General features: G+C 45.6%; 1 protein-coding gene across 1 annotated transcript in view; it reads left to right on the top strand.

Moving 5' to 3' along the window:
* THSD7A (thrombospondin type 1 domain containing 7A) overlaps positions 1-17,800 on the top strand; it is a 329,576-nt gene that overhangs the window by 141,840 nt on the left and 169,936 nt on the right. The window contains exons 3-4 of the mRNA XM_038770315.1: positions 2,957-3,205; positions 7,687-7,868. Coding sequence (XP_038626243.1) covers positions 2,957-3,205; positions 7,687-7,868 — 431 coding nt within the window. The remainder of the gene's footprint in view (positions 1-2,956; positions 3,206-7,686; positions 7,869-17,800) is intronic.

The following is a 17,800-nucleotide window of genomic DNA, read 5'->3' as shown; positions in this document are numbered from 1 at the left end:
AAGTGTGGAGAGGATACAGGGTGATCAGGTTGTCCCACATGGGGCTCCCCATTTTACAGTTGAGGTACCTAAGGCACAGAGAGTTAAGTGACTTGCCCAAAGTCACAAAGCTAACAAGCGGCGGAGCCGAGATTTGAACCCATGACCTCTGACTCCCAAGCCTGTGCTCTTTCCATTGAGCCATGCTGCTTCTCTATGGGACAAGGACATTGTCCAACCCCATTTGCTTGTATTCATTCATTCATTCAATTGTATTTATTGAGTGCTTAGTGTGTGCGGAGCACTGTACTAAGCGCTTGGGAAGTACAACTCAGCAATAAAAGAGACAGTCCCTGCCCACACCAGGTTTATAGTCTAGAAGGGGGGAGACAGACATCAAAACACGTAAGCAGGCATCAATATAAACAAATAGAATTATAGGTATGTGCACATCTTCTACCCCAGAGCTTAGTACAGTGACTGGCACATAGGAAACACTTAACAAATACCATTTATTATTATTATTATTATTATTATTATTATTATTATTATTATTATTATTATGCCTTCCCCGACTAGGCCTTCATTTCCCCTTCTCCCACTCCTTTCTGCATCTCCCTTGCACTTGGATTTGCACTCTTCCTTCCCACCTCCCTCAGCTCCGCAGCAGTTCTGTCCATATCCATATTTTCTCTATTTCTATTTCTATGTCTGCCAACTCTATTATACTGTACTCTTCCAAGCTCTTAGTACAGTGCTCTGAATATAGTAAACACTCTGCACACAGTAAACACTTAATAAATACGATTGATTGATTAATCGACTGATCCCTCTTTATTCTTCGCATCTTCTGCATCACCTAGGCACTCGGGTGTAGGATTGCTAAGCCCTTTGATTCTCATCCTATCCCGTCTCCACAGTCCTTATATATACACCTACTTATAATAATAATAATGATGGCATTATTATTAAGCGCTTACTATGTGCATAGCACTGTTCTAAGCGCTGGGGCGGTTACAAGGTGATCAGGTTGTCCCAAAGGGGGCTCACAGTCTCACAGAAAGGAAATTCTCCGAGGTGAGCCCGTTGTTGGATTGGGAACATCTCTATATGTTGCCAACTTGTACTTCCCAAGCACTTAGTACAGTGCTCTGCACACAGTAAGCGCTCAGTAAATACCATTGAAAGAATAAATGAATGAACAGCTGTTGCTATCAAAGGCAGAGACGGAATTCTGTGAGGAGAATATCCCAGGCAGGTTCGGTCTTCTGTGCCGGGATGATTTGATCCAAGAAGAACGGATCGTCTCCAAGGTCTCGGGACACACTTAGCAAATGATGCAGGGCCAGAAGAGCCTTCCGGAAAAAACTGGAACTATAAATTTGATCAAGTAAAAAGGTGGTAAAAGTGACAATTTTATTGAACTAAATAATAAAGAGATGCTCATATCTGTAGCCCGTTTGGGCTGGGTAGCTTCGGGTATGGAAAATATTATCCTCAGATCATCAGAAGAAAAAGGAGTGCCGTTTAAAAAGATGAGAGGTGGAGAAATGATGTGACGGCTGAGATTTACTAGTCTCTGGGGGCTAGGTCTTGTCACAAGTAATACTCTGCATCACCAGTATTCAGCAGGCGCATTGTAAAGACCGCCAATATGCTAATGATAATAAAAATAAATATAATAATCCTAATAATAATTAGAGAAACTGCATGACCTAGTGGAAAAGACCCGGGCCTGTTAGAGGACCTGGGTTCTAATCTTACCTCTACCACTTGGCTGCTGTGGGACTTTGGGCAAGTCACGTCACTTCTGTGGGCCTCAGTTTCCTCATCTGTAAAATGGGGATTCAATCCTGATCCTCCCTCCTACTTAGACAGTGCTATGTAGGACAGAGTACTATGTAGGTCAGAAACTGTGTCTGGTGTGATTATCTTCTGTCTGCCTCAACAGTTATTATAGTGCTTGGCATGTAGCAAGTACTTAACAAGTACCTCAATTTGTATATTACTCACTATAATAATAATATACTAATTGTGGTATTTGTTAATAATGATAATATTAATAATTTTCAAGCATATACTATATGCTAAAGCATGGTATTACTATTTTCCCTCCTAGACTGTGAGACTGTTGTTAGGTAGGGACCCTCTCGATCTGTTGCCAACTTGTACTTCCCAAGCGCTTAGTATAGTGCTCTGCACACAGTAAGCGCTCAATAAATACTATTGAATGAATGAATGAATGAATGAATGGCTCGAGGAGCAGTGTGGCTTAGTGGATCGAGCCTGGGCCTGGGATTCAGAGGGACCTGGGTTCAATTAAATTCAATCGTATTTATTGAGCGCTTACTGTGTGCAGATCACTGTACGGAGCACTTGGTATGCTGGCTCTGCCATTTGTCTGCTGTATGACCTTGGGAAAGTCACTCAGTTACCTCAGTTACCTCATCTGCAAAATGGGGATTAAGATTGTGAGCCCCACGTGGGGCAACCTGATGACCTTGAATTCATTCATTCATTCATTCGTTCAATCGTATTTATTGAGCGCTTACTGTGCGCAGATCACTGTACTAAGCGCTTGGGAAGTACAAGTTGGCAACATATAGAGACAGTCCCTACCCAACAACGGGTTCACAGTCTAGAGGAATCTACCCCAGGGCTTAGAACATCCTTCCCCTCAAGGAGTTGCTCTAAAATCCATTGGTTTGTCTTTCGGGCAGTCCATGGTATTTGCAAAAGCCTTTTCCAACACCACGTTTCAAAAGAATCAATGTTCTTTCTATCCTGTCTTTTCACTGTCCAGCTGTCGGATCCAAACACTGTCACGGGAAATACCAAAGAGTTGACAATTTGTATTTTTGTGGCAGTCATTGCAGCCTATTATTATTGATGGCAAATTTGCGATTTGAACCCTGTTGTCGGGGTGACCGTCTCCTCTCTCTCCCTCTCTCTCTCTCCCTCTCTCTCTCTCTCACAGCTTCTGCCCCCAAGACAAGTTGCCCATCCCCTTCCAATCGTGCGTCATGGCGACGGAGTGCCAGGTGTCCGAATGGTCCCACTGGAGCCCGTGTTCCAAGACGTGCTACGACGCGGCCGCCCCCCAAGGGAACCGCACCCGGACACGGACCGTGCGGAGGTTCCCGGTGGGTGACGTTGAGGGCTGCCCCGAACTGGAGCAGGTGGAGCCCTGCGGACCCCAAGGGGATGGATCGCTCCCCTGTGCCACGTAAGTAGCGGGGACGGTGGCCGGGGGAAGGCGGAAGGGGGTGTATCTGGGGGCCGGAGGTAGCGACCCTACTTGTAAACTGAGATGTGGGGGATCTCACAGAGCCGACCCCAGCAGGGAGGAAGGGGGTCCAACATGGCGACTCGGGCCCTGGCCTGGATCCAGTAGGATCTGGAAGTGGGGACGGGCAGGGAACATATCAGTTTATTGTTGTATTGGACTCTCCCAAGCGCTTAGTACAGTGCTCTGCACTCTGTAAATACTATTCAAGCTCTTAGTACAGTGCTCAAGCGCTTAGTACAGTGCTCTGCACACAGTAAGCGCTCAATAAATACGATTGAATGAATGATTGAATGAGTGAATGGGAAGACCACGTTCATAAGGCTCTGCCACCACCACCTGCATCCGGCCCCTCTAGACTGTGAGTTCGAGGTGGGCCGGAAATGTATGTGTTTGTCTTGTATTGTGCTCTCCCAAGTGCTCAATACAGTGCCCTGAGCACAGTAAGCACTCAATAAATACAGCTGAATGAATGAATATGTAGGGTGGAGGGGTCCAGGATTTGATGGGCATGAGGGCCAAGCGGCAGGCCGTGAACGAAGCCCTCCTGAAAATCGGACTCCCCATCCGGAGAGGAGGTCGAGACGGTCAGCCCGTCAGAGCCAACGGTTTTGTTTAATCCTATGGATCCAATCGAGGCAAACTTCAGCACCTCTGCCGGGACCTTTTCCGGCCTTTAATCTGCTGGAGAAAAGATGGAAAAGAAGGCTTTCGGTCGTGGAGGAGCTAATTCCTGGGTGCTGCGGGATATCATTTTTTCCCTGAGGTAGAAACGTAGCTTCGCTTCTCGCCTCTGGAGATGACGGGACCTGTTTCCTGGACCTGTTTCTTGTTTCCGACTCTGTGTCAAGGCTCCTGGACGCTCCTCACTCTATAAGCTTGCTCGCAGACCGGAGCTGGAGTGTTCTTTCCTTTCTCCCGGGCTGCAGTCCGAATGCTCCTCCGCCTCGCCTCTCAGCTTCATTTTCTCAGGGCTGTTGAGAAACCATCATCTTCTCCATGGCTCAAGAGGAGGAAACTAAGTCAGACAATACCCAGACACCCCTAGTTAGGACAGCCATTGTAAGGAGCATCTCTGTTCCTCTTTTCCTACCAAAGGGTAGGAATACGATTATACGATTACGTATAGTAGGATACGATTATACAAAATACGATTGAATGAATGAATGAAAGGGAAGTCACCCTCTCCCGGCTTCACCGCATTTTCTGTTTCTCCAGGCATTTGGGTCATTTGGTTTATCCTTCTCTGATTCATTCATTCATTCATTCACTCATTCATTCATTCAATTGTATTTATTGAGCGCTTACTGTGTGCAGAGCACTATACTAAGCGCTTGGGAAGTACAAGTTGGCAACGTATAGAGACGGCCCCTACCCAACAACAGGCTCACAATCTAGAACGGGGAGACAGACAACAAAACAAAACAGGTGGACAGATGTTATCAGAATAGATAGAAATAAAGCTAGATGCACATCATTAACAAAATAAATAGAATGGTAAAGATGTACAAGTAAAATAAATAGAGTAATAAATCTGTACAAACAGATATACAGGTGCTGTGGGAGGAGGTAGGGAGGGGGGATGGGGATTCCTTCCCTGCTCATTAAAAATCAGTGCCACGAGGCGAGAGGCTGCACTTATCTCGGTCAAGCATAAAACTTTGTCTCGTCATACAGTAGAGTCATTTCGACTTTACGATATTGCATCCGTTCATTCATTCAGTTGTATTTATTGAGCGATTACTGTGTGCAGAGCCCTGTACTAAGCACTTGGAAGAGTACACTATAACTACAGACACATTCCCTGCCCACAACGAGTCTAGAGGGGGAGACAGACATTAATGCAAATAATTGCATGAGGATCATCATAATCATAATAATAATTGGGGTATTTGTTAAGCGCTTAGTATGTGCCAAGCACTGTACTAAGCACTGGGGTACAGAGAAGGTCATCAGAGTGGGTGCGGTTCCTGTCCCCCATGAGGCTCCCGATCTGAGAGGGAGGGAGAACAGGGATTGAATCCCCATTTTACAGATGAGGAAACTGAGGCTCAGAGAAGTGAAGTGACTGGCCCAAGGTCCTACGTTTGCCCAGCAGGAAAGAGCAGGGATTAGAACCCAGGTCCTCTTGACTCCCGGGTTTGGGCACGCTATACTTGGCCACACTGCTTCTCAGATGCCCATTAAACCCGGAGAGGGTGGCTGGGCTGTTCGACCCCTTTGGGCCCAGGTGAGTTTGACCCAGTCAATCAATCAATTCATCAATCGTATTTATTGAGCCCCTCCTCTGTGCAGAGCACTGGATTAAGTGCTTGGGAGAGTACAGTATAACAGAGTTGGTAGACATCATCCCTGCCCACTATGAGCTTACAGTCTAGAGAAGCAGAGCAACAACGTGGCTCAGTGGAAAGAGCCCGGGCTTTGGCATCAGAGGTCATCGGTTCAAATCCCGGCTCCTCCAATTGTCAGTTGTGTGACTTTGGACAAGTCACTTCACTTCTCCGGGCCTCAGTTACCTCATCTGGAAAATGGGGATTAAGACTGTGAGCCCTGTGGGACAACCTGATCACCTTGTAACCTCCCCAGTGCTTAGAACAGTGCTTTGCACGGAGGAAGCGCTTAATAAATGGCATCATTGTTATTATTAGAGGGGGAGAGAGACACCCCCGGGGCTCGGACTGCATCTCAGTCGATCCTCCTGTCTCTCCCCACTTCATTCATTCATTCAATTGTATTTATTGAGCGCTTACTGTGTGCAGAGCACTGTACTAAGCGCTTGGGAATTCCAAGTTGGCAGCATATAGAGATGGTCCCTACCCAACAGCGGGCTCACAGTCTAGAAGTCTATGCTTCACTCCGCTGCCCGGATCATTGTACAGAAACACTCTGGGCATGTCACTCCCAGACTAGACTGTGACCCCCCTGTTGGGTAGGGACCGTCTCTATATGTTGCCAACTTGTACTTCCCAAAGCGCTTAGTACAGTGCTCTGCACACAGTAAGCGCTCAATAAATACCATTGAATGAATGAATGAATGAATAAATACATTACAGCTTTGTACATAATCAATCAATCGTACTTATTGAGCACTTTCTGTGTGCAGAGCACTGTATTAAGGGCTCTGTGGGGCTGAGGGAGGGGCGAATAAAGTCAGCAAATCCAAGTACAAGGGCGAAGCAGAAGGGAGAGGGAGAGGAGGAATTGAGGGTTTTGTCGGGAAAGGCCTCATGGAGGAGATGGGCCTTCCATAAGGCTTGGAAGGGGGTGAGTGATCGTCTGTCAGATGTGAATCAATCGATATTTATTGAGCACTTATTATGTGTGTACCACCGCACTAAACGCAAGGGAAAGTCCAATATAACAAAAAATGGATACACTCCCTGCCCACAGTGAGTTTACAGTCTACCGGAGGAGGCAGACATTAATAGAAATAATTAAATTATGGATATGGACATAAATGCTGTGGGCTGGGAGGGGGAGGATGAATAAGAGAAGCAACGTGGCTCAGTGGAAAGATCACGGGCTTTGGAGTCAGAAATCATGGGTTCAAATCCCGGCTCTGCCAATCGTCAGCTGTGTGACTTTGGGCAAGTCACTTCACTTCTCTGGGCCTCAGTTCCCTCATCTGGGAAATGGGGATTAAAACTGTGAGCCCCCTGTGGGACAAGCTGATCACCTTGTAACCTCCCCAGCGCTTAGAACAGTGCTTTGCACATAGCGCATAATAAATAATAATAATAGTGATGGCATTTATTAAGCGCTTACTATGTGCAAAGCACTGTTCTAAGTGCTGGGGAGGTTACAAGGTGATCAGGTTGTCCCACGGGGCGTTCACAGTCTTCATCTCCATTTTACAGATGAGGTAACTGAGGCCCAGAGAAGTGAAGTGACTTGCCCAAAGTCACACAGCTGACAATTGGCGGAGTTGGGATTTGAACCCATGACTTCTGACTCCAAAGCCCGGGCTCTTTCCACCGAGCCACGGTGCTTCTCTAAATCATCATCACCATCAGTCGTATTTATTGAGCGCTTACTGTGTGCAGAGCACTGTACTAAGCGCTTGGGAAGTACAAGTTGGTAACATATAGAGACAGTCCCTACCCAGCAGTGGGCTCACAGTCCAAAAGGGGGGACAGAGAACAAAACCAAACATACTAACAAAATAAAATAAATGCCAGTATAATCTAAAAAAAACCAAAAGGAGCAAATCAGGGTGACCCAGAAGGGAGTCGGAGAAGAGGAAAGGAGGAGATGGAGGAGGAAGGCTTTGAAAGCGGGGACGGTCATTGTCTGTCAGATATGAGGAGGGAGGACGTTCCAGGCCAGAGGCGGGACGTGGGTGAGAATTCGGCGGCGAGAGAGACGGCGTCTCCTCCACGACGGCCGGTGACTTTTGGCTTCGGTCCACTTGTCGGGCGAAGGTACGGCTGGCAGACGTCCGAGTGGTCCGAGTGTCGGGTTGGCCCGCTGCTCAGCCAGCAGGACAAGAGGCGAGGCAACGTGACGGCGCTCTGTGGAGGGGGAATCCAGACCCGCCAGGTCTTCTGTGTCCAGGCGAACCAAAACCTCCTCTCCTACCTCAGCACCCTCAAGGACAAAGAAGGTAAGGGCCCCTTCCGGACGGAGACAACCCTAGTCCTGCCCCGGAGACCGAGACTTCTTCTTCCCCTCGTGGTAGAACAGGCTTTACGGAATAATAATAATAATGGTGGTATTTGTTAAGCGCTTACTATGTGCAAAGCACTGTTCTAGGCGCTGGGGAGGTTACAAGGTGATCAGGTTGTCCCATGGGGGGCTCACAGTTTTAATCCCCATCTTACAGATGAGGGAACTGAGGCCCAGAGAAGTGAAGTGACTTGCCCAAAGTCACACAGCTGGCAGTTGGCGGAGCCGGGATTTGAACCCCTGACCTCTGACTCCAAAGCCTGTGCTCTTTCCACTGAGCCACACAAGCGCCGGCAAGATAATCCAGTCGGACCTGATCCCTGATTAATCTCTGTCTCCGCCTTTTGACTATAAATTCGTTGTGGGCAGGGAATGTGTTTATTGTTATAATGTACTCTTCCAAGCGCTTAGTACACTGCTTTGCACAAAGTCAGCACTCAATAAATATGATTAAACGAATGTAATGTAATCTATACAGTAGGTTACAGTATTCAGTATTACATATCTTCCTCTCATTGTACTTCCCAAGCGCTTAGTACAGTGCTCTGCACACAGCGCTCAGTAAATACGATTGAATGAATGAGTGATAATAACAACAATAATAATAATAATTGAGAAGCAGCATGGCTCAGTGGAAAGAGCACGGGCTTTGGAGTCAGAGGTCATGGATTCAAATTCCGACTCTGCCAATTGTCAGCTGTGTGACTTTGGGCAAGTCACTTAACTTCTTGGGCCTCAGTTCTCTCATCTGTAAAATGGGGATTAAAACTGCGAACCCCCTTTGGGACAACCTGATCACCTTGTAACCTCCCCAGCGCTTAGAACAGTGCTTTGCACATATTAAGCTCTTAATAAATGCCGTCATTAATAATTGTGGTATTTGGTAAGAACTCCCTTTGTGCTAAGTACTGTACGAAGTGCCTGGGAAGATACAAAATAATCCAGTAGGGCACGATCCCTAATAATAATATTGATAACAATAATACCTGTAGTATTTGGTAAGAATTTCCTATATACTAAATACTAAGTGCTGAGGCAGATGTAAGGTAATCCAGTCAGACACAATCCCTAATAATAATAATATTGATACAATAATGATTGTGGTATTTGTTGTTTTCTATGTGCTGAGCCTTGTAATAAGCATTGGGACAGGGACGAGATAATCCAGCCGGCCGCATTCAGTAATGATAACAATGATAATGATAATGATAATAAGAGCTGTTGTATTTGTGAAGTGCTTCCTTTGTGCTAAATCCTGCCGATAATGCAGTTAATTCATTCATTCATTCAATGGTATTTATTGAGTGCTTACTGTGTGCAGAGCACTGTACTAAGCGCTTGGGAAGTACAAGTTGTCAACATATAGAGACGGTCCCTACCCAACAGTGGGCTCACAGTCTAGAAGGGGGAGACAGAGAACAAAACCAAACATATTAACAAAATAAAATAAATAGAATAGATATGTACAAGTAAAATAAATAAATAGAGTAATATTAAGAGTAATAGAGTACTATTACTCTTATAGAGTAATAGCATATACCAGAATACGCTTCTGGTATACTCTTATAGAGTAATATTAATATTAAAGTAATTCTAAGCGCTGGGGTAGTCTTTATTACTTGAATAGTTATAGGTATTTATTGAATGCTTACCCAACGTGGCTTTTCCCAGATCATCATCATCAATCGTATTTATTGAGCGCTTACTATGTGCAGAGCACTGTACTAAGCGCTTGGGAAGTACAAATTGGCAACATACAGAGACAGTCCCTACCCAACAGTGGGCTCACAGTCTAAAAGGGGAAGACAGAGAACAAAACCAAACATACTAACAAAATAAAATAAATAGAATAGATATGTAATAAAATAAATAGAATAGATATGTATGTCGGGTGAGACTCGAAAATCCGGTCAGGGCCACAAAGACCCTGAAACCTACCCCCTCCCAGTCCTCATCTCCCCTCAAATCACTGACTCCTCCTGGCCCACCACCTCAAAATGTGCCGTCAACACCACTGGCAAAAGGCGGGAATTGTGGGAGGATCCGGGATGGACATTCCGGTGATGGAAAACCTCCCCACAGCAGAAACAATCAGTCAATCCATCAGTGGTATTGACCACTCCAGACTCCAGACTGAGCTCCAGACTGAGCCCCCTCCTTCCTCTCCCCCTCCTCCCCCTCTCCATCCCTCCTGCCTTACCTTCTTCCCCTCCCCACAGCACCTGCATTTATGTGTGTATATATATATATATATATATATATATATATATATATGTATGGTTGTACATATTTATTACTCTATTTGTTTTACTTGTACACATCTATTCTATTTATTTTATTTTGTTAGTATGTTTGCTTTTGTTCTCTCTCTCCCCCTTCTATCAATCAATCAATCAATCAATCGTATTTATTGAGCGCTTACTATGTGCAGAGCACTGTACTAAGCGCTTGGGAAGTACAAATTGGCAACACATAGAGACAGTCCCTACCCAACAGTGGGCTCACAGTCTAAAAGGGGGAGACAGAGAACAAAACCAAACATACCAACAAAATCAAATAAATAGGATAGAAATGTACAAGTAAAATAAATAAATAAATAAATAGAGTAATAAATATGTACAACCATATATACATATATACAAGTGCTGTGGGGAAGGGAAGGAGGTAAGATGGGTGGGATGGAGAGGGAGACGAGGGGGAGAGGAAGGAAGGGGCTCAGTCTGGGAAGGCCTCCTGGAGGAGGGGAGCTCTCAGCAGGGCCTTGAAGGGAGGAAGAGAGCTAGCTTGGCGGAGGGGCAGCCCACTGCTGGGTAGGGACCGTCTCTATATGTTGCCAACTTGTACTTCCCAAGCGCTTAGTACAGTGCTCTGCACACAGTAAGCGCTCAATAAATACGATTGATTGATTGATGATTGATTGATTGGATGGGTAAGTCTAAGGGGAGGACATACTAGGGAAGGGAAAGGGGAGGGGGGTGATGAGAGGTTAGTCAGGGAAGGCTTCCTGGAGGAGATGTGACTGTAGTAGAGGGCTCTGAAGGTGGGCAGGGCAGTGATCTAGAGTCAGTTTATCCATGCCAGAGGCCTGGATGTTGAACTTCGCTTGTTCCGATATGACCCCCGAATCTCCCTCGCGAGGGGCTGGAAAGCCCACGGATCGATTCTTCCGGATAGATTAATGTCCGCCGTCCTGGAAAAATATCCCTCCATGCAGGTGTAATGATGCCGCTCTCTTCTCGACACGCCGGTCGCTTACTCTTAATGGGCTATTTTATTTTATATTTCCAAAGTTCCTGCCCAGGTTTGGTTTCTTCAACTTGATTCATTCTCGTTGGTGATTTGTTTTTCAACCCCTAAAGGCAGAGGAGGAAGGATTTTTTTTTTATTATGCTATCAAGAAGCTCGAGCCAGAATAAAGCAAATGTCAATGTAAAAGCCAATATAGGCATTGGAGGCCATTTTTCAATGAATATTTATGGCATTGGGGGGAATTTCTGTCCTTTCAGTTGGTGCCTTGTGAGGTTTTACAACTAAGCTTGCCCCTAGGAGTATTTTAAAGTGGTGCCCCAGAGTAATAACAATAATAATAATTATGATGGTATTTGTTATGCACTTAGTATATGTCAAGCACTATTCTAAACACTGGGATAGATACAAGGTAATCAGATTGGACACAGTCCCTATCCCACAGTTGGCTCACAGTCTTAACCCCTATTTTTCACAGACGAGGGAACTGAGGCCCAGAGAAATGAAGTGACTTGCCCAAGGTCACACAGCAGATGAGCGGCGGTGCAGGGGTTAGAGCCCTCATCCTCTGACTCCTAAGCCTCTGCTCTTATTATTATTATTATTATGGAATTTGTTAAGCGCTTACTATGTACCAGGCACTCTAGACTGTGAGCCCATTGTTGGGTAGGGACTGTCTCGATATGTTGCCAACCTGTACTTCCCAAGCGCTTAGTACAGTGCTCTGCACACAGTAAGCGCTCAATAAATGCGATTGATGATGATGATCAGAGTATAACAGGGATAGTAGACTCAATCCTTTCCCTCAAGGAGCTTACAGTCTGTGTTTGTCTTTGGATTTGTAGGTGTGAGAGCCTGCTTTGGGGAGCTCTCATGTGGGATCCAGGGAGTCTGGCTAAGCAACTCTTGTCTCGGGTGGCCGTGACAGAAAATGGAGGCTCCAGGGAGCAGGGCTAAGCAATGCTTGTCTCTAGACTGTAAGCTCACTGTGGGCAGGGGATGTGTCTGTTTATTGTTCTAGTGCTCTGCACACAGTAAGCGCTCAATAAATATGATTGAATGAATGAATAGTGTGCTCTCCCAAGCACTTAGTACAGTGCTTTGTACACAGTAAGTGCTCAATAAATACGATTGAATGAATGCATGAATGGGATGGCCCTGACAGAAAATGGAGGATCCAGGGATTGTGGGCAAGCGACGCTCGTCAGCGTGGCCATGACAGAAAATGGAGGGGATTGTTGGTGGCGGGTGGGGGGGCGGAGGGGGTCTCTTTAAGATCAAAGCCAAGGCCTCCCAAATTCAGCAAAATGCTGAAGAAACGCTTCTAGACTGTGAGCCCACTGTTGGGTAGGGACCATCTCTATATGTTGCCAACTTGTACTTCCCAAGTGCTTAGTACAGTGCTCTGCACACAGTAAGCACTCAAAAAATGTGATTGAATGAATGAATGAATGAATGAATGAATGAATGCATGAAGAAAGCAGCCCCCATGGTAGCCGAGGGCCTGCCCCACCGGCCAACCCTGTGAAGGCTGGTTAAAGGGCAGGGATTTGGGATGGCTTGGCTTCACCGAGAGGGATGGATTTTTCTCCAGGGCAGCCTGCTCTGATGAAATGGGCCAGAGAGAGAAGCCAAGACAGAGGAGGGAGGCGGGGACAATCAGCTCCCCTGGACAGGGCCACCCATCACCGACCCTTTAGAATGGAAGCTAGAAGGAGCGTGGCTCAGTGGAAAGAGCTCGGGCTTGGGAGCCAGAAGTCATGGGTTCTAATCCCGGCTCTGCCACTTGTCAGCTGTGTGACTTTAGGCAAGTCACTTAACTTCTCTGGGCCTCATCTGTAAAATGGAGATCAAGACTTTGAGCCCCATGAGGAATCTGATCACCTTGTATCCCCCCCAGCGCTTAGAACACTGCTTTGCACAAAGCGCTTGACAAATGCCATCATTATTATTATATGATTAAATAAATGAATGAACGAATGGAACGAGTCACTTTGTTATTCTGTACTTCCCGAGTGCCCGATTGATAGCGTACCCTCCCCAAGTTGCCTCTTGGACTTTTATTCCAACTACCTGTAGCCTCAGGCTCTTAGGAGCCGTTAGCCCGTTCCTTTGCCCAGGTCCATGCTGACGGTGGTGTTTCCGTGTTATTTCAGAGAGTCAGTCTCAAAGCGCGAGGAATTCTAGTGCCGCTCCCCTCCTATCCATCACTTTTGAAATAACAGGTAGGTGACCTCTCTGCCCCAGGGGGATGTCAGCAGCGGAGAATCACAGAATCCCAAGGGGTCATCCGGGCCATCCCCCTGCCTCCGGGAAGGCCGACCTAAGTCATTTCTGACACAGACCTCTCCCGACCCCACTCCGCCATCCTTTTCCTTCTCTCTCCTGGAGCGATTCCTTTGGTGGTGCCTCTGGGCAGCGTGCGGTCTCCAGACGCAGTGTTCAAAATATCAGGATGAATCGATCCATCGGTGGCGTTTATTGAGCGCTTACGTGTACGGAGCACTGTACTAAGCGCTTGAGAGAGGACAGTGTAACACGTTCCCTGCCCACGGTGAGGTTACAGTCGACAGGACAACAAAGCCAATGAAGGAGGAATAACAGGAAGCAAATATATTCATTCAATCGTATTTCAATCCGTCGTATTTACTGAACGTTTACTTTGTGCGGAGTACTGAACTAAGCGCTTAGGAGAGTACAGTAGAACAATAAACAGACGCATTCCCTGCCCAAGACAAGCTTATGGTCTAGAGGACAGACACCCAACATCACGTTGATGGCATTCAAGGTGAAAACCCACGCTAAGGAAAAGTTGTGCTGCAGTGTCAACCCCATGTGCTCTGGAGACTGTAATCTCGGGAGGCGTCTGGTAGTTTAAAATTAGTGAAGCATTTCCCTTATTACCCTCTGTTGACACCCAGAGAACAAGGTAGATTTATGGAAGATATAGAAAAAGAATAAAAGGAAAAGAAAAGGAAAGAAAAGAAAAAAGGAAAGGAAAGAAAAGGAAAGGAAAGGAAAAGAAAAGGAAAGGAAAGGAAATGAAAGGAAAGAGAAAAGGAAAGAAAAGGAAAGAAAAGAAAAGAAAAGAAAAGAAGAGAAAAGAAAAGAAAAGAAAAGAAAAGAAAAGAAAAGAGAAAAGAAAGAAAAGGAAAAAGAAAAGAAATAGAAAGCAGCTCTGCCAATTTTCAGCTGTGTGACTTTGAGAAAGGCACTTACCTTCTCTGTGCTTCAGTTACCTCATCTGTAAAATGGGGATTAAGACTGTGAGCCCCACGTGGGACAACCTGATTACCTTGTAACCTCCCCAGTGCTTAAAACAGTGCTTTGCACATAGTAAGTGCTTAACAAATGCCATTATTATTATTATTATTGTTAAGTAGGAAATTGGGATTCTTTTGGTTCTTAAAATTCTCCATTGTATTATTTAACAGCAAATGAGTCATTAAAGAAGATTGACTATTTTTTTAATGCTATTGGTTAAGTGCATCCTCTGAAACAGGCACTGTCCTAAGTATTGGGATCGATACAAGATCATTCATTCATTCATTCAATCGTATTTATTAAGTGCTTACTGTCAGTTTGGACACGGTCCATGTTCCTCATGGGGCTCACAGTCTTAATCCCCATTTTACAGATGAGGGAGCTGAGGCACAGGGAAGTTAAGCGACTTGTCCAGGGTCACCCAGCAGACAAGTGGCAGAGCTGGGATTAGAACCAAAGTCCTGTGACTCCTAAACCTGTGCTTATTGAGCGTCCTGTGATTATTGAGCTTACTGTGTGTATCGGGCGCTTACCGTGTGCAAAGCACTGTACTAAGCAGTTGGGAGAGTAGGGTATAACAATATAGCAGGCACATTCCCTGCCCACAGTGAGCTCACAGTCTAGATTCTTATGGAGGCAGACACACAAACACGCTCACAGGAAAAGGGGCACCCAAACCCTTAGGCCTCCTCACTACCAAGCGTAGGACACTGGCGCATTTCCCCCCTCTTCAAAGCCCACTTGAAAGCTCACCTCCTCCAGGAGGCCTTCCCAGATTGAGCCTCCCTTTTCCTCTGCTCCTCCTCCCCTCCCCATCGCCCCGACTCCCTCCCTCTGCTCTAACCCCCTCCCCGTCCCGCAGCACTTGTGTATATATGTACATATTTATTATTCTATTTATTTTATTCGTGATGTGTATGTATCTATAATTCTATTTGTTTATATTGTTGCTATTGATGCCTGTCTACTTGTTTTGTATTGTTTTGATGTCCATCTTCTAGACTGTGAGCCCCATTGTTGATGATGATGATGATGATAATGGCATTTATTAAGCGCTTACTATGTGCAAAGCACTGTTCTAAGAGCTGGGGAGGTTACAAGGTGATCAGGTTGTCCCACGGGGGGCTCACAGTCTTAATCCCCATTTTACAGATGAGGTAACTGAGACACAGAGAAGTTAAGTGACTTGCCCAAAGTCACACAGCTCACAATTGCCGGAGCTGGGATTTGAACCCATGACCTCTGACTCCAAAGCCCGGGCTCTTTCCACTGAGCCATGCTGCTTCTCTTGTTGGGTAGGGATTGTCTCTATCTGTTGCCAAATTGGACTTTCCAAGCGCTTAGTACAGTGCTTTGCACACAGTAAGCGCTCAGTGGAAAGAGCACGGGCTTTGGAGGCAGAGGTCATGAGTTCAAATCCCGGCTCTGCCAATTGTCAGCTGTGTGACTTTGGGCGAGTCACTTAACTTCTCTGTGCCTCAGTGACCTTGTCTGGAAAGTGGGGATGAAGACTGTGAGCCCCCCATGGGACAACCTGATCACCTTGTAACCTCCCCAGTGCTTAGAACAGTGCTTTGCACATAGTAAGCGCTCAGTAAATGCCATCATTATTATTATTAATAATAATATTATTACCTGTATATATGTATATATGTTTGTACATATTTTTTTACTCTATTTATTTATTTATTTTATTTTTCCATATCTATTCTATTTATTTTATTTTGCTAGTATGTTTGGTTTTGTTCTCTGTCTCCCCCTTTTAGACTGTGAGCCCACTGTTGGGTAGGGACTGTCTCTATATGTTGCCAATTTGTACTTCCCAAGCGCTTAGTACAGTGCTCTGCACATAGTAAGTGCTCAATAAATACGATTGATGATGATGATGATTAATAAATAGGATCAAATGAATGAATGACACCCAGGCCAAAAGGAGAAACAATAAGGGACAGGGCCAAACTGCCTTTGTTCACAGAACAGCGATTTCCCCAGTTGCATTAATCAATGCATACTCTATTTACAAATAAGCTCATAAAACAGCGATTCTAAAAGGAGCGGGGTTTTATAAAAAATAGATTTGTGGATTATCTCCCCAGATGTTTGATTAACGAGAGAGCACTGGTATCACGAAAGGACAGGCCTGGGAAAGAGTTCATTTCTCAAGAATTGGATTAGCATCTCCAAAAGAGCACGGCTCCAGGGATCTGCCTCTGTTTCTGGGCTTATTCCTCCGGCTCCAACGTCCCCACCTTTCCCTCTAAGAGAGGGGAATCACTTTCTTTCACGAAAACCCATTTAAAATACAGGGCGGCAAAGTGGAAACAGCGCCCGACTGGGAGTCGGGGGACCAGGGTTTTAATCCCGGCTCTGTCACTTGTCTGCCGTGTGACCTCTTTCAAGTCACTTCACTTCTTGTACCCTTGTGTAAAATCATCATCATCAATCGTATTTATTGAGTGCTTACTATGTGCAGAGCACTGTACTAAGCGCTTGGGAAGTACAAGTTGGCAACGTATAGAGACGGTCCCTACCCAGCAGTGGGCTCACAGTCTAAAAGGGGGAGACAGAGAACCAAACCAAACATACTAACAAAATAAAATAAATAGAATAGATATGTAAAATAAATAGAATAGTAAAATGGGGATTGATACTGCGAGCCCCATGTGGGGCAAGTATTACGTCCTATTTGATTAACTGATATCTACCCCAGTGCTTAATACAGTGCCTGGCACTTAGTAAGTGCTTAGCAAATATCATTAAAAAAATTAAAATTCCCTTCTCTCTACGATGAGGATGAAATACCTGTTTTCCTTCTTCCTCAGACTGAGTCCTGTATGGGACAGGGACTGCATCCAACCTGATTGTCTTGTATCCATCCTAGGATTTGGTACGGTGTTTGGCACAGAGTAAGCACTTAACAAAATTCCTGTCATTATTAGTATTATTATTATCGTCATCATCACCTGAATCCACGACAACTGGAAAAGTCTTTTTCACCTGTACTTGGGACATTCACTGGACCTTCCCATGCCCAAGATGGACACATACAGAGCCCTGCCAGATTCCAGCCTTCCCCCAACTGCCCCCCAACCATGCTCACATGACAGCGTGGCTCAGTGGAAAGAGCACGGGCTTGGGAGTCAGAGGACATGGGTTCTAATCCTGGCTCCGCCACTTAGCTGTGTGATTTTGGGCAAGTCACTTCACTTCTCTGTGCCTCAGTTACCTCGTCTGTAAAATGGGGATTCAGACTGTGAGTCCCACGTGGGACAACCTGATTACCTTGTGTCTACCCCAGCACTTAGAACAGTGCTTGGCCCATTAGTAAGCACTTAACAAATGCCATTATCATTGTTATTA

The sequence above is a fragment of the Tachyglossus aculeatus genome, chromosome 2, assembly GCF_015852505.1.
Source record: "Tachyglossus aculeatus isolate mTacAcu1 chromosome 2, mTacAcu1.pri, whole genome shotgun sequence".
NCBI lineage: Eukaryota > Metazoa > Chordata > Mammalia > Monotremata > Tachyglossidae > Tachyglossus > Tachyglossus aculeatus.
This window is presented reverse-complemented; position numbering and strand designations above follow the sequence as displayed.